The 20,970-nt window shown below is 39.9% G+C and overlaps 2 protein-coding genes across 2 annotated transcripts; both read left to right on the top strand.

Moving 5' to 3' along the window:
* Positions 1-690: 690 nt before the first annotated feature.
* taf5l (TAF5-like RNA polymerase II, p300/CBP-associated factor (PCAF)-associated factor) lies at positions 691-6,540 on the top strand. The gene is made up of 5 exons (XM_010730286.3): positions 691-897; positions 1,355-1,496; positions 2,182-2,286; positions 2,550-3,310; positions 3,462-6,540. The coding sequence occupies exons 2-5, from the start codon at positions 1,358-1,360 to the stop codon at positions 4,257-4,259; spliced, it is 1,803 nt and encodes a 600-aa protein (XP_010728588.2). The 5' UTR covers positions 691-897; positions 1,355-1,357; the 3' UTR covers positions 4,260-6,540.
* Positions 6,541-9,553: 3,013 nt separating this feature from the next.
* Positions 9,554-20,553, top strand: capn9 (calpain 9). The gene is made up of 20 exons (XM_010730287.3): positions 9,554-9,872; positions 10,866-10,935; positions 11,070-11,188; positions 11,594-11,727; positions 12,002-12,170; positions 12,264-12,347; positions 12,745-12,830; positions 13,090-13,164; positions 13,690-13,850; positions 14,056-14,213; positions 15,543-15,751; positions 15,985-16,021; positions 16,095-16,175; positions 17,282-17,339; positions 17,661-17,725; positions 18,006-18,074; positions 18,348-18,426; positions 18,688-18,804; positions 19,551-19,609; positions 19,836-20,553. Exons 1-20 carry the CDS (start codon positions 9,666-9,668, stop codon positions 19,860-19,862), a joined length of 2,064 nt encoding a protein of 687 aa, XP_010728589.3. The 5' UTR covers positions 9,554-9,665; the 3' UTR covers positions 19,863-20,553.
* Positions 20,554-20,970: the final 417 nt, after the last annotated feature.

The raw sequence follows: 20,970 nt of genomic DNA, 5'->3' as shown, positions 1-20,970 counted from the left end.
TTATTAAAAAATATATATGCATTTATAAAATATTTATTAAAGACAGTATACATATATAAATATATATAAAGTATTTATTAACATATGTTTTTTTTATTTATGATGCATTTATAAGTATTTATTAACGACAGTATCATAATATAATATATATAAAGTATTTATTAAAAAATATATATGCAATATATATATAGAAAAGTATTTATTAAAAAATATATATGCATTTATAAAAATTTATAAAGACAGTATACATATATAAATATATATAAAGTATTTATTAACGACAGTATACATAAATAAATATATATAAAATATTTATTTAAAATATATATATGCATTTATAAAATATTTATTAAAGATAGTGTACATATATAAATACATATAAAATATTTATTAAAAACATTATAAATATATATACATTTATAAAGTATCTATTATCTATATATCTATACATTTTTCTGATGTTCTTCAGTGACTCTTATTATTATTTGATCTTAACTTGTATTTTTTTTTGTTAATGGTATAACTGGTGAGCACTATGGAGCTCTTCTAAAAGTTGACTTTAATATGAATTATTTGCTGTCTGCTGAATATTTTTGGCGCGTGTTTGTTTATTTGTTGGTTTAAATTTCGAAAAGACATGATCCAGACATAAGTAGTTGATCCTCGATAGCTGTACCGTGGTGATGATGGTGATGATGAAGCCAGGCGGACGAGTCGATCGACGACAGCCGCTGTTACCCATCAGAGATGAAAGCTCGGCTGACCGGGGGGCGGAAAACCACGATGGAGCGGCGGCAACGACAGGCAGCGGCGTAGCTTTACCTGGAAACTGAGTCGCTTTTGAAAGCCCACCAGCTTGCCTACAGTAACAGAGGACGGAGGACAGGACGATATGCAGTGAGTACTCCTCTTTGGCCGGCGCGGCTGCGGGATCCGGATCAATCCCGCTAAAAGTTTGGAGGCCCGCTGCCACTGGCGCTAAGTTAGCCGGTTAGCTCAGCTCAGACACCCGCCTTCAAAGTAGAAACCTGTCGGTGTTTGGACTGGATTGAAGCTGGTGCAGGCTCCACGTCAGATTCAGCCTAGCACACACGTATTTAGACTACACACAAGCGCGTATTCATTTAGTAAACACCACGTTATCTCGCTTCTTCGCTAGCTAATTAGCTACAGGGAAGATGCTGCGTTCAAGCGGGTTAATGTCGTCATGGAGACGATGGACCACGTTTAAAGCACTTTGTAACACACGCGCTGTGTTTCCTAATCTTTTTCACACTCTGGTGTGATTGACGAGGCTTATCTTTAGCAGAGGAAGTGATGTGCAGGTGTGTGACACTGTTTGTTTGGTGTGCAGGTCATGAAGCGGGTTCGCACTGAGCAGATCCAGTATGCCGTGGCTCAGTACCTGAAGCGGAGGCAGTATGTGGACACTGATGGGTCCCTGAAGGGAGCCAAGCTCTTCCAATCAGCCGAGGAGATGGCTGCTAGCCTCACAGGTGAGCAAAGATGAAGGCCCTATACACAGGTGTGTAGAGTTTGTGTGCAGCTACACAGCCCTGAGAAAAGGTTTAATCTGACTAAAGAAGTACAAATACCACCGGGGTGTGTGAGTGTGCGGGATCTATAAACTACCCATCAGATATAAAGACAAAAGCCATGAAGTCACGCAGGTGTTAAAGAGTCTGACAGCTGTAGGAATGAAGGACCTGTGGTAGCACTCCTTCCTACATGGTGGGAGTATCAGTCTGTCACTGAAGGAGCTGTTAAAGACCACCACAGTCTCATGCAGGAGGTGAGAGGAGTTGTTGGTGATGATCCTCTCCCCCACTTCCTCTTTGGAGTCCAGGACAGAGCTGGCCCTCTTGACCAATTTGTTGAGTCTTTTTTCTGTCTCTCTGTGCATCCACCTTCGCATCGGTATCAGAGAGGACCTCAGTGCTCAGTGAAAGGAGACGACTCTGACCTTTCTTGTACAGGACGTCTGTGTTATTCAAACTGTCCAGGTTTAATGTTTTTAAATCAGCTTCATGCAACCAGCTGTTTTTAAAATGCTGCTTACATGTGAACACTTCCTATATTACAATGTTGTGATACGCTCTGAAATGGGCCATTCTGCATAACCTATATTTTGCTCACACTGATGGTGTTTCTACTTTCTGTTGTCTCTCTGTCTCTGAGCAGTGCAGACAGAGTCCGGGTGTGCCAACATCGTCTCGGCTGCACCCTGCCAGTCTGACCCAGGACAGTATGAGGCTCAGTACGCCAGGCTGCGCTCCTTTCTGTCAGGTACCACATTCATATTCCTGCTGCACCGTCAATAAAGATGAATGTGTGTTTACACAACTGTGTGTGTCGGTGGGCCAATATTGGCCTATCAAAAATACATCAGTGATGGCTTACATGTTGTCTCATATATGTTGATATTTTCCAGGATCAGTCAAGCTCTATTACGACTAATCACTAGTTAAAATGTCTGCTCTATCCACCAAATCATATTTATGTCATATTTGGATGCTCTGTGACCTCGTTTTTAATTTCCCTTAAATCAGAAACAGAAATATCCTGGGCAAAGGAGGTGAGCAGCATTCTCTACCCGCTCTTCGTGTACCTCCACCTGGATATGGTGCACTGTGGCCTGAAGGGGGCAGTAGATGGTTTTTACAGTCGTTTCCACGGTGCCTTTCTTCAGGACAGCGAGCAGCGTGCCACTATAGAGCAGCTCCGCCATGTCCTCACCGCTCAGGATGTTGCAGCCAACCCCAAGCTGAGCGCTTTCCTGGAGCACAAGTACGTGGTTCACCTGACAGAGCCAGCCCACAGCTACCTGCTGCGTTACCTGCAGAGCGAAGACAACAGCGCCCTCTGCAGGGCTCTCAGCACACACCTGCAGGTGGAGGTCACTGCCTCGAGGCGCACAGACTACCAGCTGTACGGAGCTGCAGGTGGAGCGACCGCAGCCCCAAACTCCACCTCCTCCTGGGCGGGAGTGGATGGGGCAGAGGGTGGGGAAGGGGTGGAGGTCCCTGCAGGCATACCTCAGAGTGAGGCGGCCCTGGAGGCTCTGCAGGACTGCATCAAGAAAGTCCGCGAGGGTCCCCCGACGCTCACCACCGTGTGTTTTTACGCCTTCCATCACACGGAGCAGATGTTGAACACTGCAGAGGTATCGGCTGACAGCCGGCTGCTGTCTGCCGGCTTTGACAGCTCCACCGTGAAGCTGTGGAGCCTCCGGGCCAGAAAGCTGAAGGCCAAACCACATCAGGCTGACGTGTCGCTTATCCACCTGGCCTGCGACGTACTGGAGGAGGAAGTGAGTTGACTGCAGGGTTGTTACAAATGTCTTGAGTGTGTTTTTAATCGTGTAGCCAAGCTTTGCTTAATATCATACTGACTGAAACTTTTCCAACAGTTTGTGACATTTGATGTTAGCTGCCTTGATCACACACATCTTCTCTCCTCAGGTGGATGAGGAAGATGGCTCTGGCAGCGAGATAAAGACTTTGCGAGGTCACAGCGGCCCAGTGTTTCGTACCGCTTTCCTGATGGACAGCTCCGGCCTGCTCTCCTGCTCTGAGGACACAACCATCCGCTACTGGGATCTGGGTAGCTTCACCAACACGGCGCTCTACCAGGGCCATGCCTACCCGGTGTGGGACGTGGACGTCAGCCCCTGCAGCCTTTACTTTGCCAGCGGCTCCCACGACCGCACGGCCCGCCTCTGGACTTTCTCTCGCACCTACCCACTGCGGGTCTATGCTGGGCATCTTTCAGACGTCGACTGTGTCAAATTCCACCCAAACTCCAACTACCTGGCCACTGGATCCACAGACAAGACTGTCCGGCTCTGGAGCACCCAGCAGGGGGCGTCTGTTCGCCTCTTCACAGGCCACCGTGGACCGGTGCTGTCACTCGCTTTCTCACCTAATGGGAAGTATCTGGCGTCCGCTGGCGAGGACCAGAGGGTGAAGCTATGGGACTTGGCTACAGGGACGCTGTTCAAAGACCTGCGGGGGCACACAGACAGCGTCACCAGCCTGTCTTTCAGCCCTGACAGCAGCCTGGTGGCATCGTCGTCTATGGACAACTCAGTCCGGGTGTGGGACATCCGGAATTCCCACGGCGGGACGCCGGCTGACGGCTCGTCCAGCGAACTGGTGGGACTGTACACTGGAAACACCAGCAACGTACTGAACGTCCAGTTCATGGCCTGCAACCTGCTGCTGGTGACAGGAACCGCACAAGAGAAAACAGAACAGTAGCGATAGCAGTCTGTTTTTTGTGTTTTATGTTTGGGAGAAAAGCTTGAAAAGTTTGAAGATGCCTGTCAGCAGTCAGACTGTTGTGTTTTCTTCCCTGAGCCAAACACTGAGAGGTTCATGGACACCATCATTAGTTAGAAAAGAAGCAAGGATACATATCTTTTCAGGTAATCCATAAGTCTCATCCTTCCAAAACTAGGTTTGATATTCATTTAAATGATCACTCGTTCTTGGTGGTATTTTCTAATGACCAAAGTGTCTTCACTAGATGTCAGTATTAAAGAATTCCTCACTTTCTCGTGTACCTGATGATTTAAAAGTCTGGTTCAGCCGTGGTGGTCAAAGTGTTTACTCTGCAGTCATGCACAAGATTTGTGACCTTTTTAAAAGCAGCGTATAAAAAAACAGATTGGCCCAGAGAGGAAAATGTTGAAATCCTGGACTGAGAAACACTGAAACCAAAATGTTTGTTGCTGCAGAATTGTATTATGGGATAAACTGTTCCCTGGTGTACAGAATATCAGGAGTAAACCTGTTCGCGTCAGTCTGACACTTGGAGAAACGCTCAGCTGTTTTACCCAAAGTCATTTTAATCTCTGCGTTCAGGATGTGAGACACTGGAAGCAAGGGGGAACTGCTAGCCCAGCTCCATCAAAAACAATGAATAACATACACCTCAACACAACTCTGAAACTATCTTATGTGTCTTGTTTTTGACCAGTCCATCCTGTGTTCAATTCTGTGTGGTTGACAGTAGAGTTGGCACAGAGCTCAAACCTTTTATGATGCTGCGTGATGAGGAAACAGTCTTGTGTCTACATTATAGATCTAACACTGTAAAAAGGTACATGGAAATAAGCGTGACAGACTTTTGAAGGCGTACCTCTTGCTTGATTTAAAAGTAGCAGTTTCAATCCTGCTTCCAATGTTTACTGTGAGGAGCGTTAACATGCTTTACTACCAAAAAAGAAGAAAGCAATATTTCAGAATGTTAAAGTTGACATACAAGTAATCTCAGGAAAAAACGGCATAAAATCTGAATAAATATGAAATAAACAAAATTAAAAATGCGACCAGGAATTTTATGCTAGCGTTGACAGTGTTTGATACTTTGTTGCCAGATTAGCTGATTGATAAGTTCACTTATTTTTGATCTCATCCATATCCATAACCTCTCAGCGCTCTGTCTTCTAAAGTAATTAAAAAATCTTCTACCGTTGGCTCGCTAGCTCGATCACCACAACGATCAGTTTTCTCTGTGCTGCCTAATCTAACCAGACGCTACCGTTTTCCTCTTTTCAAGCCATGACATCTAGCCCTCAAATGTCTGGGGTTTATGAGAAATTGAGTTTGCTAAAGGCATAAAACCCATAAATATTGAATCCGTAACATTTTTCCAAAACCCTCCGTCCTTATCTAAACAGACACATGCTGTTAAGAAATGTCAGTATGATTTCAGTGAGCGTTTTTTGCTTCTGAAACAGGACAGGAAGGTTCTGGTTTCACTTTGGCAAAGACCTAGTTCTGGGCTTTTCTCTCTACTGGATGCACTGAGATGAAAGTAATTTAATCTTCTGATGTGACTTTGGGTAAAACAGCAAAGAAGCACATTCCCAAAATGTGGGACTTTTCCTTTAAAGTTCTCTTTGTGTTGTTCCTGCCTGACCCAAACTTCCTTTCACCTGCTCCACCCCTCTAGGATTGAAATAATGTTCATCATGTGTGTGGGACAAATTCACTTCTACAAGAAGGAAAAGAAAGGAAACTCAAGACAGTGTGTTTTGAATTGATGCTTAAGGACTTTAGAAACATGGTCGAATACAGGCGCTAACGAGTGACCATGTGAACTTTAAAACCACAACAGGAAGTGGTTCTATCTTCTCACAGTAGCAGTGAATGCTTTGTCTCTGAGTCGGCCTGTTGTAGGTTTTGAATAACAAAGTGTAAATATCCATGCTGAGGATTAAAGGCTGTATATTTTTCACACTATTCTGCGAGTGGCATGTACTGTGCAATGCTTAAAAAGTGTAAATATACTGTATTTTTGTAATATTTTGGCTACCAAGAGTTGCCATCCAGGTTGTGCTTAATAAGGGCTGAAAAATAGAAGCTGATTTGATATTTCTGTACTGGTTTCATACATTCAAAATGTGGTTGAGGATTTTTTTTTAGTTGTTTTGAATATTTCATTCAGCCTGGATGTCGTCCTTCTCTGTTTGTCAGTAATCTTTTTTCCCTTCTGTAGCCCAAAACAAGGAATAAATAACAGAATTTATTTGAACAAATGTTTCAGTCAGTTTTTTTTTGTGTTTTTTTTACACGTGTTGGTTTGATCCTCATTCATGTACTGGCTGTACAGTCATCTTGTGTATTGTGACTCTGCCTCACTGCATATAAAACATCCTGGTACTCATGTTGTTAAACCTGATATATCAGACTGGATAGACATGGCCCACATCAGCGAAACTTGGAACCTCGGTTAGCTGGTTATACAAGTCATCTAATCCTTATTTTTATAGTCTAGGAACACAAACCACACAAACTTTGATGTTGATGTAATTGAATGTTGCAGTCATTTTGCATTTCTATGCGTCTCTCAACATTTTTTTGTCTCCCTATAGTCTTTTTTTTTTTTCTTCTAATCCTTACTTTCATACTGTAGGAACACAGTGATCTTGATGATTTCTGAGTCTATTTGACAAACTTAATTCCACATTACGTGGTCGTGATGACAGCAAAGACTGTTAACATGTTGTCACAGCAGGATGTTGAACAAGACAAACAGCAGGGAATGACTGACAAACATTTTGTATGGCAACATAAACAATGAAAGGTTATGCTCTGTGCAACACCCTTCCTCCCCGCTCTCCTTCCTACTATGAACCACTCCTGCTCAGGAGGTGGAATTTGGCAGTGGTTGTGGAGCTGGCGGCAGGTGAGGCCTGGAGGTGGTGACCTCCACCTGTGTGCTGGGTGCTCTGTAGAGGGTGCTGTTCTCTGTGCCATTTATTCTACCTCACCTGTCAGTATAACACAATTACAGCCTCCAAGATGTTCACAGAATTGAATCAACGCCTCCAAAATAGTTAAAACAAAAGCAAACATTATTACCTTCATGAAGAATTGTTGAGTAAGTTTATTTATATAGCACGTTTAATAACGACAGTTTGGGCGCAATGCTTTCTAGTCGAGGCATGATTTAAAATGGTCAATGGTAGAACGAGACACGAGAAAGCTTGGTCACCTTTGGTTTAAAGGCATGAGCTGAGGGCTGAGGGCTGAACCTGGAGTTAACAGGTCAGTATTATATTTTGTATATTTTAAAATCAAGTCTGTATTTCACTGATAATCAGTGCAGGTAGGCCAGAGCATGTGTGATGTGATGACTTTTTTGTTGTCCATTTGAACCATTTGGAGGTCAGATAATGTAGAACTCCATCTACAAGGAATATATAATATACTGTACTGTAATATACTGTAATCAAGCCAAGAGGTGATAGAAGCATGGACACCTGTGTCCAGATCCTTATGAGACAAAAACAGATTTAATATGCCACCTTTTACAAAACAACTAACTTGTTCATTAAAATTAAATGTTCTGTTTTAAGGGCGTTATGGTTTGGTATGGTTATGGTTAATATTGTACTCCTTATTTCTAAATAAAGTCATGTTAAATCAAATCAGACACACAGATTGATTATTATTCCAGCAAAGGAGTCCCATTTGCCCTGGATGTAATAGACACTTTGCGGTGAATAGGGTGGTAGGTTTGGAGTCAGTAAGGGCTTAAAAGGTATATTTTTGTCCTAAGCCTCTCTTAACAGATTAAAGTATGTGTTAGAAAGCTTGTGTTAAGAACATGGAGGTGTGGTTCTTGAAAGACAAGAGGATTTACCAGAAAAAGTGTCTGCAAAACATCCAATTTACTGACAACTGAAGGTTAAGACTATAGCTCCACTTTTACTAGCTGGAACATTAAAATGATGAACACAATAATGAATGGATGCTACTCACCATCTTTTTAGATATTTCTGTGTCTCATAAATTCAGGTCACATGACATTAAAAAATGATTTGTATATGTGATTGTATGATTTAAAACATATGTATAAGATACAAGTAAACCCTCACAGATGTTAATCACACAACACAACACACAACTGTGTAAATACACACACATCTTAAGCTATGTGAAGAATGCAGCGACTGTGCAGCAGGAATGTGGATTTTGTAGCTGACAGACAGGAGTCTCATACTGCTGTGGGTGGCAGCAGGGTGCAGCAGGTACGACGTTGACACACCCCGACTCATCATCAGAGACGGAGAAAGGTGGAGGGCGTGACTCTATCATCTGTAACCATGGATGGATTGTTTGACAAAAACTCTAAAAACCTCTGGCCTATAGAGTGTAGTGTTTTTCAGTTCTTGTCCCCTGCGTGTCTTTGTGGTCATTAAAGGATTCAGAGGTGCTTCCTGTCTCAAGTAACTAAAGCTGTCGCACAAATGAAGTTAAAAAAGAGTTAGCTTAAAAAGAGTTAAAAGCACAGTAATTGTCTTTGAGATGTAGAAAGGGTAAATACTCAAATAAAAGCACCTTGTATTTGTATTTAAGTACAGTACTTGATGTACTTAGTTACACCCCACGACTGTATCACTGTAGCATTGGCTCCTAACTGGAGGGCCATGTGATGAATCCAACAGATTATCAATGTAGAAAATTTATTTTTATTTGCAAAATTTCCTCCCGTCTTTGCTATTTTCTTGTGAAATGCTACAGTTCTACATTTTAAGTCTTAAAAAAATAAATCATATAGTACATATGTTCAAAATCTTAATCTGTCAGATAAATGTAGTGGAGTACAAAGTACAATATTTGTCCCTGAGATGTGGAAGTATAATGTTGCATAAATTTGACTCTCACGTAAAGTAGAAGTACCTCAAATTTGTACTTAAGTTCTGCACTGGAATTAATTTATGTTCGACCACTGAGGTTCGAACCCACAACCTTCTTGCTTTGAGGCAACAGTAGATGACCACCCAGTTACGCTAAATATATGGTAATAAAAAATAAAAAAAACATTTATAGATGCTAAAATTAATGAAAATGAATTTATTTGTTGGCAAACCATCAGGAATGAATTCTTAGAGTTTCCTGCAGGCCAAGCCCAAACAGAGCGAGATAAGAAACTAGAGAGTGAAAGACACAGCAGGGGCGAGGTTCACTGCCACGGTAGGATAAACCAGTTTCTGTTTGGAGGGTGTGTACCTTCCAGCTCTACCAACCTGACAGGCTCGTTTCTGCATCAAACACTCAGCTGGCGACTCACTCCATCACACAACACATCACGTCTCCTTCTCTTCCACTTGCTGAGGTTCTTCCCTGAAGAAGAAGAAGAAGAAGAAGACGATGCCTCTCCAGTCCACTTTGTCCGGCAGGAGCTCCAGCTCCATCCAGGTCGAGGACACACAGTCGGACGGGAAGTCATTTGAGGAGCTGAGGCAGGAATGTCTGAGCAAGGGGGTGCTGTTTGAGGATCCAGATTTTCCTGCTGTCGACTCATCGCTCTTCTTCAGCCAGAGTGTTCCTGTACAGATTGAATGGAAGAGGCCCAAGGTATGCAGGCATATAACATTTTCAGATTTTAAAGATGTAGGGCTCATGGAAGATGCTCTGATGAAAGCTGCATCAAGACACCTGAGCAAAGTGTCCAAATGTGTCAAACTTTGTCCTCTTGAATAGTAGTCTTGAAATCTGTTAAATTGAGCAATTTAAAATTCAGTTTTGGAAAGGTTGAATGAATGAAATGTGTTTTTAAGGAGAACTGTTTGTCTAATGAGTGGCTGCAACACTTTCTTTAATATGTTGTATGTTTTTAGTGATAAAGCAGGCACTTGAACAAAAATCTGGTTCAGTATAATAAATTAAAACAAATAAATTGCTGCACTGAAGCATGTGGCAGCATAACAAGACAGAGATTCGGTAATTGCATTATAGTATTGAATGAATGAAGTGAGAGTTTATTTGAAGTTGGTTTTATTGATTTTAATACAAAAAGAGTAATTAAGTATTTATCCAGCCATAGCTGCAAAACCAGTTCTGCCAGAAAACAGTGTAAATAGAGTCAAGTGCAGGGCAGTTTCCTCACTCTGAGCTCCGTACGCAGACTTTAACACCACACGCCTCGATGTTATCTGCAGGTGTTCAGAAGTTGACCCAGCGGTTGTTTTTAGCTGATTGAATTAAGACATCTACATGATTTTTTAAATGTAATCTTTAAAGCTATAATTTTAACAATCTTTACCTGTTAACATGCCCTCAGCACTGAGACCTCAGACTGGAGAAAACTCATTGCTCATGTTCTTTGCAATGACTTCACATTTCTCTCTTGGGCGTTTCTGCAGAGTAAATGCTTCGGCTGCATTCATTTGGTGTGTGGTGTGTTTTTTCTGTTTTAGTGACAGTGGGATTTCAGGCTGATTAACATGCCAGGAATGTGAACACACCTATGAAAGGCACCTATCACCTCTCAACTGTCATTTGTTGTGTGTGTGTGTGTTTTTTTAAATGTGTGATAAACTAACCTGTTCCTTTCCTGCTTTTCTACAGGAGCTCTGCGACAACCCAAAGTTCATCGTAGGCGGCGCTGACAGGACAGACATCTGTCAAGGACAGCTTGGTTGGTATACTTCATTTGTCTGCATTGAGTCATTTTGTACACACTATAAATAAATATATGTGTATATATATATATATATATTTACTCTACTATTATACTATATTTACCCATGATGCAATTGTTTGCCACCACAGGGGACTGCTGGCTCCTGGCAGCCATTGCATCCTTGACCCTCAAAAAAGAAGCCCTTGCCCGGGTCGTCCCCCACGACCAGGACTTCGACTACAAATACGCCGGCATCTTTCACTTCCAGGTACACTGCTGGCTGATTGGCTGCAGACTGATGAGTCTCGTGTACTCCTGCTGGTCCTGTTCAGACATTTCAGTCTGTGTTAGGGAGGAGAAAATAAAACACTACCTAGAAAAAGACACAAATAAACCACACTGCAGACAGGATGGAAATAACAAAGTACTGACTGCATGAGGAAGTAGCTGGTGCATATAGTGTACATTTAATAGCCCAAACAACCATGTAGCTCTACCCAGTTATCCTCTGTAGGACTGCGAGAGGCTGGAGTCTGTGCCCTGCTGCACAAACCAAAACTGATGGATTTTTTCACATATTGTCTCTTTTCAAAGTGGAGCGATGCAAACTTTGTACGTTACAGATAATAAATAATGAGCTACAGAAACAAAGTTCTCTCTGTTTCCCCCTCAGTTCTGGCAGCACAACAAATGGCTGGACATCGTGGTGGACGACAGGCTGCCATCGGTGAGAAATCAGCTCATCATGCTTCACTCCGCCTCCAACAACGAGTTCTGGAGTGCCCTGCTGGAGAAAGCCTATGCCAAGTAACCACACTTCATTTTATACCTCCTGAGTGACAGATTATATACATACAACACATGTGTGGATTTGAATAAAATGTCTCTAACAACTCATAAATGATTTGTTGTGAAAAACAGATATTCATGTCCTCTCTTTGTTTTTCTTTCAATGAAGACATATGCTCCAGCACACTGACAGAATCTACACTAACATGAGCATGAATATCTACGTTTGTTTGGCTTTCAACTTCATTCACCTTATGTTAAGCACTGTGATGTTTCACTCTGTTTATTTTAGACTACACGGCAGCTACGAGTCCCTGAAGGGCGGCAGCACAATGGAGGCCATGGAGGATTTTACCGGTGGTGTGGGGGAAATGTATGACACCAAGCAAGCTCCTGACAACTTGTTCTCGATCATGAAGAAGGCCCTGGACAGAGGCTCCATGATGGGATGCTCTATTGATGTAAAGACCTAAGCGTTATTTCCACCGCTCATATTTAGAAGGTTTAGAAGTACTTCTGTTGTAAACCTCGCTGGGTGTTTTGATTTTCTCCAGATTAGCAGCTCTGCAGAGTCTGAGGCCAAAACGACCACCGGCCTGGTGAAAGGACATGCATACTCCATCACAGGCCTGGAGCAGGTAAGATTCCCGTCCTGGAGGCGTTTTATGTATTTCTGACTGGAATCACTATCAGTACTGCAGACCAATTACACACAAGAACTTCAAATACAGATTTATGAAACTATTAAGCTAATATTGTTTATTATGGGCATGAGGAAAACATACAAACACACATAAGTGCACTGTAATTGGGCATGAGGAAAACATACAAACACACATAAGTGCACTGTAATCTTTTTTAAAAATGAGGCTAGGAAAAAAAAAATTTCTTTTTATTTTTTTTACAAATTATACTAGTTGTATACTGAGTCAGTCAAACAGTTTGATATTAAAGTGAAAACAAGACTAAGATATTGTGTTTCTTTAACAATAAAGTTAAAAGAGTTAAAATTTGACATGTAACTCTAACCTTTAGGTGAACTACAGAGGTAGGACGGTCCAGCTGATCCGGATCAGAAACCCCTGGGGTCAGGTTGAGTGGAATGGCCCCTGGAGTGATAAGTAAGCATAAAGGACAATGCCACTTTATCTTGTCTTTCAAAATACACAACACACGTGGGAAAAAATATATAAAGTATGTTCAAGGACAAATTATGAGAAAGTTAACTGCTGAAACAGACTCATTTGTATCTTTTTGGACATTCTGTGTCTTTTAGTAGTTGATACACATGTTTTTTGTAGTCATTTACATCCCTTTAGTTGTTTGGGTCTGTATATCACCCATTCATTCAATTATTGTTTTGTCTTTTGTGTGTTTCAGTTCCAGTGAGTGGGGTTATGTTGACAGTGCAGAAAAGAAGCGCATCCTGAATAATTCAGAGGACGGTGAATTCTGGTGAGTCCATGTGATGAATTTGCTCCAAACTAATGATTAAGAAGTCAATCCGTTGCTCAGTTCTGAGTAGTTATCAGACTAACATGAGAAAAGGTGAGAGAAGTTATGGCAAATGCTACATTTGCTAAATTAGCTAAAACACTAATTTAAAGAGCTTGTACGGCAGAGTTTGGATCAAGACCCCATGTGGTTGACTGGTGTACAGATGGGGTCATAGTTGTTTGACATATCAAATGGTTAATGAAATAGGTCTAAAGTATAACATTATTATATTCCGCTGTAATACGTTTTTAGATTTGTCCAGTGCTCCTGAAGGGAGAAAATAATGTGCAACGCGGTCTATGTTATCTAATCATGAAAATGCTTTTAAAAAATTACCTTATGAAAACAGTCAAATCTGCTTTCTTCTGTTGCCTTTTGAACATTGTTTTACATTATAATTATAATCTGCGTTGATGTGTTTTGACCCGAAATGTGAATAATAAAAGTATTGGGAGATGACAGTGATTGTGTTTGTGACTCCAGGATGGAGTTTGAGGACTTCAAGAGAAACTACGACAAGGTAGAGATCTGCAACATGACCCCTGATGACCTGACCGACAACACAAAGCGCCACTGGGAGGTCAGCATGTTTGAGGGAAACTGGATCCGTGGTTCCACTGCTGGAGGCTGCAGGAACTACATCGGTAAGACCAGCAGAGATAGAATTTTTTTTCTGAACACTCTTTCTTAACACAGAATCAGATTTATTTAGAGATTTTTTTAAAACATAAAACCAGTTTGATTTACTGGCAACATTTCAGATGATAGAATAAATGAAATTTAGTTTTTTTTTAAATTTTGCATTGTTATGTTCAGAACACTCTAAAACTCTCTATCTCTATTCTGCAGACACATTTTGGACTAACCCACAGTTCAAGCTGCAGCTGGAGGACGCTGATGATGATGATGATGTGTGCAGTGTGGTAATCGCTCTGATGCAGAAGAACAGACGAAAGCTGAGAAAGGAAGGCCTGGACATGGAGACCATCGGCTTCACAGTGTACGAGGTCAGAAAAAACCCAAACAAATTTTAAGTGTTTTTTCTTTTTTCTGTATCATTTCTGTTCATATTCGAGTGACGTAGCTGAAAGTGAGGCAACTCATCAGACCAGTGTTCCTGAACCTTTGGTTCAGGACTCCATGCTGGCTTTTCTATTCCTATAACCCAACTAAAATTGACTAATTTCAACTATAACACATATGATACAATACAATGTCTGAATAAATGTGTATAATTGTGCAAGAAATATAACATAATTTTATACTTGGTGTAAGCACATATTAGTTCTAAAAATATACATATCTTAAGTATACGAGTGGATGGGAAAGTTATAATTAACATACTCGAGAGCCTGTGAAAATAGCTAGGTTAATTTCCTATCCTGTACTGAATTTTTACTACAATACTTCTGATCAATGAATAAATATAGATATGCCACATATTGATATTCAATTAATTCATGTCATTATAATTATGTAGTTTAGTTTTTTTACAGGAAGCTTCATTGGCATCAATCATGACATACAAGATGGTATCATTGACATAAAAAATAACAAATGGCCCAAAATCAAATCATGGCCCAAAATCAATGCTTGTGGAACACCTTAAACAACAGCTTTAAACATGAAACAACAAGGGAAAACAAAGCATTTAATAAAATGTTATTGGTGGATGATGTTTCTGTGTGTGTGTGTGTGTGTGTGTATAATATTTTAATATTTTGTATTATCAAATTTTCTGGTTACTACATGTGTGTTTCTGTCGTACATTATTAATAAAGCACCATAATGGCATAATGACTTAAATAGATCTAGGACAGATCTACAAAATGTGTAGTCCAGTGTTGCTTTGGTCCATAAATCTGTAGTTTTTATGACTTACTGCACCTTTAAAGAATTTAAATATCAGCTCTTAAAATAAAAAGTATGCTGAGTTTAAAATGAATCTCTCACCGTTTTTTAATGTGCAAAGTAACAACTAACAAGTAGCAGTTCTGGACCTTTGGCTCGTATCACTTGATCTGGATGGAGATGATGGAGCAAACACTGATGAGAAGTCTTTAAAAGAAAACAATAACATAACATAATTACATGACAGCTGAACAAAGTCCATCTGCTAATGAAGATCAAGTGATATGATCCAAAGGCTACTCAATGGACTCATGGACCTTGAGGGCATACAGTTTTGTTAATGAATTGTGCCTAGTTTTATCTAAAAACCTTCATATGTCAACATGGTACTTCTACCACACTGCTTCACTTTTTTCTTAATATGCTTTTATGATCAATATGTATTCATTTAGAACGTCCTTTTCATTCTGTCTCTGTTCATTCAGGCTCCAGATGAAGAGGACCAAGTGGGGAAAGATTTCTTCCGCTACCATGCGTCCAAGGCTCGCAGCAAGACCTACATCAACATGAGAGAGGTGTCGGAGCGCTTCACACTGCCTCCTGGAAAATACCTGCTGATTCCCACCACCTTTCAGCCTCACCATGAGGCCGACTTCCTCATCAGAGTCTTCTCTGAGAAGCAGGCCACAGCACTGTGAGTATGGATCATAACTGAGGAATAAAGTCAAAAGTAGTTCTCCCTATTTTGTTATTCCCACTACATATTTAATGAGGATTTTGATAGTCCTGTGTTGGTCTAAATCCAGTATCAGTTGCCTTTAAAATCCTTGGAGTAACTCAATGTGAATAAATGATAATCTGAAATGTTGTTTTATATCTGCAATCACAGACTTCTCTATAAATTTCTATTGTGTTTCTCTTCCACAGTGAAATGGGAAGCAATGTTGATGCTGACCTTCCAGATGTAAGTAGATCCACCAGGACAATCAATCAACCAGTCATGTCTGCTTGTACTGATGCTTTGTTTTTTCCACCAGCCACCCCCACCCAGCGCTCCAGAGGAGGAAACAGATGAGGAGAAAGGCCTGAGGAGGCTGTTTGAACAGCTGGCTGGTGAGGTAAGAAAACAGCAGTTTCACTGTAAACATCACCAACACCAGACAGACACAGTTAGATACCAGCTGGTAAAGACAGTGTAATATTTAGCAGTTAAAAAAAACAGATATCTTTCCTAGGAGCTGGAAGAGACCAAAAACAAAGCTGAAAGAAAAGTGAATATTGAACTTTTCTTCAACTGGTGGACATAAACACTAATATAAATTAATGATAATATTGTTTCCTGTTTGTTGGGGGTGTAAATAAGCAACTGTGATAAGTTTCCAGTTTTTTGTGTGGACCCAAAATGCAGAGAACAGAGAACAGTACAGTTTTAAGGAGTTTATCACAAGAATTAACACAAACAGGCATGTGGTGGCGGCTAGAGGCGACTAATGTTGTAGGTGGAGTAAGGCAACTGCACACAGGAAAAACCTGAATGAGTCACAACGAAGAAAGAAGCTTGTAGTCAAAGAAGATACTGAAACACACAAGAGTAACTGTTAAATCACTAAAGCTCAAAAGGAATGAACACACAGCACCTTACAGACTGGTACATGATAATCTGGCACAGGAGTGGTGTCTTGACCAGGCTTTTATGGTAGTACTGACTTCTGGATGAGAGACAGGTGTGCCTTGTTACTAAGACCTGCACACCAGCCTCGCCTTCTGCCACACACACTGCCAGGTCGAGAAACAGAAAAAGGAGGGGAAAGATCAGAGAACAAAACAAAACAGCAAAACAAGAATAACCGTGACAAACCAAAATATGGTGATAATATGTCAGGGATGTTGGACTTTTAGCTTGAACAACAAGCAGTTATTCTGCCTTCAAATGGTCAAAATGTTTTGTTGTTAATGCAGCTTTAATATTATACAATGACTGGTTTTGAAAAATGTTCTGAAACCTAAGGGTCAAAACATTTTCAAGAATGGGACAAATGTGAATGTAAGCATAAATATTGTTAATTTGAGAGGAGTTTCATGTATTCCACATTCAAACATTTTGTTAATATTGTAATGAAAAGCTCAAATTTGTAGACAATCAGTGTTCCCTGTGATTATTATTATATTCTGCATTAGTATGTATGAGTTTAAAGATTTATTTTGAACCCTGGTGTGTCTACAGGATCAGGCTATCTCCGTCAGAGAGCTGAAGCAGATGCTGGATGGTGTTCTCAGCAGACGTAAGTGAATGACCAGCTACACATAACTACACAGATGACACACAAGTCTATATTCATGATTTTGTAAAAACATGAGCACTATATATTATCATTATTATATATGCCAGTTAGCTCACCAAAAAGACTGAAAACAGGTGGAAACAGCTAGCCTGTCTCAGTCAGAAGGTAAAATCTGCATCTCTGGTGTGCTGTTTCTATGTTATGTTGTGTTTCTATATGTTTTATTATTCTAATGTTGCAAATTAAAAAGTTGTCATGCATTAATACTGAATTATTTTTATAATTATTTATGTTTCACTGTTTTATCTATGTTGTCTTCAGGAAAAGAGATCAAATTTGATGGCCTGACCCTCAGCACCTGTCACAGTATTATCAACCTGATGGATGTATCCTTCCACATTACTGACTGAATCATTTCAAACCTGTGATTTCAGGCTCATATGAGCAAACCTCACTTGACTTGACTTGCTTGTTAACACACAGTATCTATCCTCTAAAATAATATTTTAAAAGAACACAACAGATTAGAAGGGGTAGAAGAATGGTAAATAGACTGTACAGTATATAGTGCCTGTCTAGTCCCCTCAAGGCACTTTTACACTACATATCTCATTTACTGTTAATGAATTACCACCATGCAAAGTTTTGTCCTTGATAGTAAACCAGGTGGACAACACGGGGAAGCTGGAGTTCCAAGAGTTCAAGGTCTTCTGGGAAAAGATGAAGAAGTGGATTGTAAGTTTTGATTTGTGTGGTAAAATCTGTGTACTCAAGTGTTTTACTTAAGTAAAAGTAGTCATGTAAAAATACAAAAGTATTACTGTCAAAATATACTTAAAGTACATTTTAATTCTTCTATATATGTTACTTTATCAACTGCTGGATAATAATATCATATAATAAATATAATATTTATTCTTTGATCATCTATTAATTTGAATCTGTAAAGTAACTGAAGGTATAAAATAGTACTTCAATTCTCTAAAAGGTGAACTTCTGTCATTGCAGATGCTCTTCTTGTCCTTTGATACTGACCGCTCAGGAAAGATGTCATCTTACGAGCTTCGTATCGCTCTCAAAGCTGCAGGTGAGTCGACTAAATGCTGTTAAAACTTTGTGCAGAGTCATTAACAGGATTTGTTGTTTTTTTACTTTAACTTTTTATATTTAATTTGAAGAGAACTCTATACAGTAAAGAAACATGACATAAAGTTTAAAATTATGTAAAATGTCGGTCATAATAATAATTAATGAATTATGATCATGAATAAATAATGATTTAGTTCTTGGGTGTAAATATTGTGTATTTGGGTTTGAAGCCTAACAGTACAACTTTGTTTCCATGTAGGCATAAATCTGAACAACAAGCTCCTGCAGCTGATTGGCTTGAGGTTTGCTGACAGCAACTACGACATCGACTTCGATGACTACCTCACCTGCATCGTCCGTCTTGAGAACATGTTCAGTACGTAAAAAAAAGACAACATTAAAGTGACACTGCGCTACTTGTTGTGATAAGGCGCATCCAGATTTGTAAAAAATAGACAGCTGTACATGTGTATTTGTTGTGATTATATTACTTATGACCCAAAACCAGCGAGTCGATTACAGACAAACATCAAGTAAGTGCAACAACACAAGATGTAGCAGACAGCAAATACTACTTAATAGTCAAACAGCAAGAAGCCCAGCTCAGAGTCTGTCTTTCAGCTTTTTATAGCGACTCTTGCTCGGTCACTCCTTTTTCTTTATCTGTCACCATCCTCTTGAGTCTCCTAGCCTCTACCATTGTCTGCCTCTGACTCGCCCAACACCTCCGACCTGAAAACATCCTTCTCCTGGTGCACCAAAGCTCCTGTGCAACCCGGTTCTCTGAACACCTAGTCTGGGCAGTAACTTTACAGCTAACTGAGCTGACTAACGTTAGCTAACAGCAGCTACATTTCTGTCCATCAGTTTACTTTACTGTCCATCAGATAAATCAGAGCAGCCAGAGGACAAAACATTTTCTGATCCAGTTTCACCAAAATGAGTGAAATAGTTATAGGTGTGTGACTTAATGCTACATTAATGTCTCAATATGATCCTAATAAAGATTTATTGATGTTAAAATTAACTATTAAATACAAAAATAAGTACGAAAATTAATTATTGTTAAAATTAAAGTTAATCGCCACTTTGTCCTGACTGAAACTTTTTGTCTAAAACCAGGAGTTTTCCAGGCTATGGATAAATACAAGAGGGGACGTGTGAACATGAACATGATGCAGGTAAAATCACATTTTTAATATTTAATCACTGCAAATAATTCTGTGTGTTTGTTTTATTATAGTGAGAATTATTCAGGACCTGTGATTATCTTTCTGGTCACAAGCTTTGTTTTGATTGTTTTTATTCTTAATATTTAAGCAAATTTAGATTTTAATGTTCTGGAACTTGATTTAATTGCAGTTAGTTTTATTTTAATCTATACTGTATGTTCTCTTAACCTCACAGTTCCTGTTAATGTCGATGAATGTCTGAGGAGACGGTGAAAGCAAACAGAAGCCACCAGAAGAACAAAACACACAAACTGTGTTGCAGTGCTATGTGTTGAATACTCGGGCTGAAATGATGAATACATGCATTTTCTTTTTCATGTCTCAGTCTCTCAACATCTATCTGTTGTTGAACAATTAATGTGAGATACTATGTGTGCTAAAGTATTTGAAACGGGGGGATCAGGTGTTAAAATCTGCTGACTTGGGGTTTTGGATTTTCTCTGCTCTTTGCATGAATGGAAATGAATTTTAAATAAAACCTTCTGGCTTTGATGTGGAGAAATAAGTTGGACAGATTTCAGTTAAATTTGTTAATAATGAATATTTATATTCATATGAAAATGTGGACTGATTAAAAAGTTTTTCTTAATAACTACAATAATTAGAGAGTCAGCCAGGTTCACATAAGTCCTATAGGATGTGCAGTTAGTTTGTGTTTTTCTATGACCATCCATTCAGTGATTGCAATGAAAATGTAGAGCGACTGAAACGATTAATAAATTGTTAATTAGTTTGATCAGTCAAATATTTTTGTGTGGCAGTGGTGAAGATTATCTGCTCGCATGGCTATACAGATGTCAAACTGACCAAAAGGTCACATGTTACCCTGCTGCTCATCAAGCTCCACAGGCTACCTGTAACAGCTCGCATTAAATTCAAATCCATAATGCTAACCTACAAAGTAGTCTCTGTTCTGTACACACATGAACGTCCTTATACGGGCATATGTTACCCCCCGACTGTTACGCTTCTCCAATGAACGACGCCTGGCTCTGCCACCCGTATGATCAGGGCAGTCCAAACTCTTCTCGTCTGTTGTTCCCCATTGGTTGAATGCACTACCAGTTCCTACCAGATCAGGGGCGTCCCTCTCTACTTTAAAAAAAATCCTGAAGATCCAGCTCTTTAGAGAGTATCTCTACAACTGTCACTTGATTGTATGCAAGTAGTACCTATTGCTGCACTAACACGTCCTTGTCACACTATACCTTGATTGTTTCCCTTTTTGTAAGTCACTTGCTAAATGACTAAATGCAAATGTAAATACAGAAATATAAATGTACCGATACAATAGTGAACTCTGTTACAAG

This window comes from Larimichthys crocea, chromosome X (assembly GCF_000972845.2).
Source record: "Larimichthys crocea isolate SSNF chromosome X, L_crocea_2.0, whole genome shotgun sequence".
NCBI lineage: Eukaryota > Metazoa > Chordata > Actinopteri > Sciaenidae > Larimichthys > Larimichthys crocea.
This window is presented reverse-complemented; position numbering and strand designations above follow the sequence as displayed.

Bases quoted from the DNA above. Each gene is read 5' to 3' on its own strand.
- capn9 (XM_010730287.3), top strand. From the start codon at position 9,666: ATGCCTCTCCAGTCCACTTTGTCCGGCAGGAGCTCCAGCTCCATCCAG. The intron at 11,728-12,001 runs GTAACCACACTT...TGTTTATTTTAG, and splicing joins CTGGAGAAAGCCTATGCCAA to ACTACACGGCAGCTACGAGT. The intron at 15,752-15,984 runs GTGAGTATGGAT...TCTCTTCCACAG, and splicing joins GAGAAGCAGGCCACAGCACT to TGAAATGGGAAGCAATGTTG.
- taf5l (XM_010730286.3), top strand. From the start codon at position 1,358: ATGAAGCGGGTTCGCACTGAGCAGATCCAGTATGCCGTGGCTCAGTAC. The intron at 2,287-2,549 runs GTACCACATTCA...CCCTTAAATCAG, and splicing joins GCTGCGCTCCTTTCTGTCAG to AAACAGAAATATCCTGGGCA. The intron at 3,311-3,461 runs GTGAGTTGACTG...TTCTCTCCTCAG, and splicing joins GCGACGTACTGGAGGAGGAA to GTGGATGAGGAAGATGGCTC.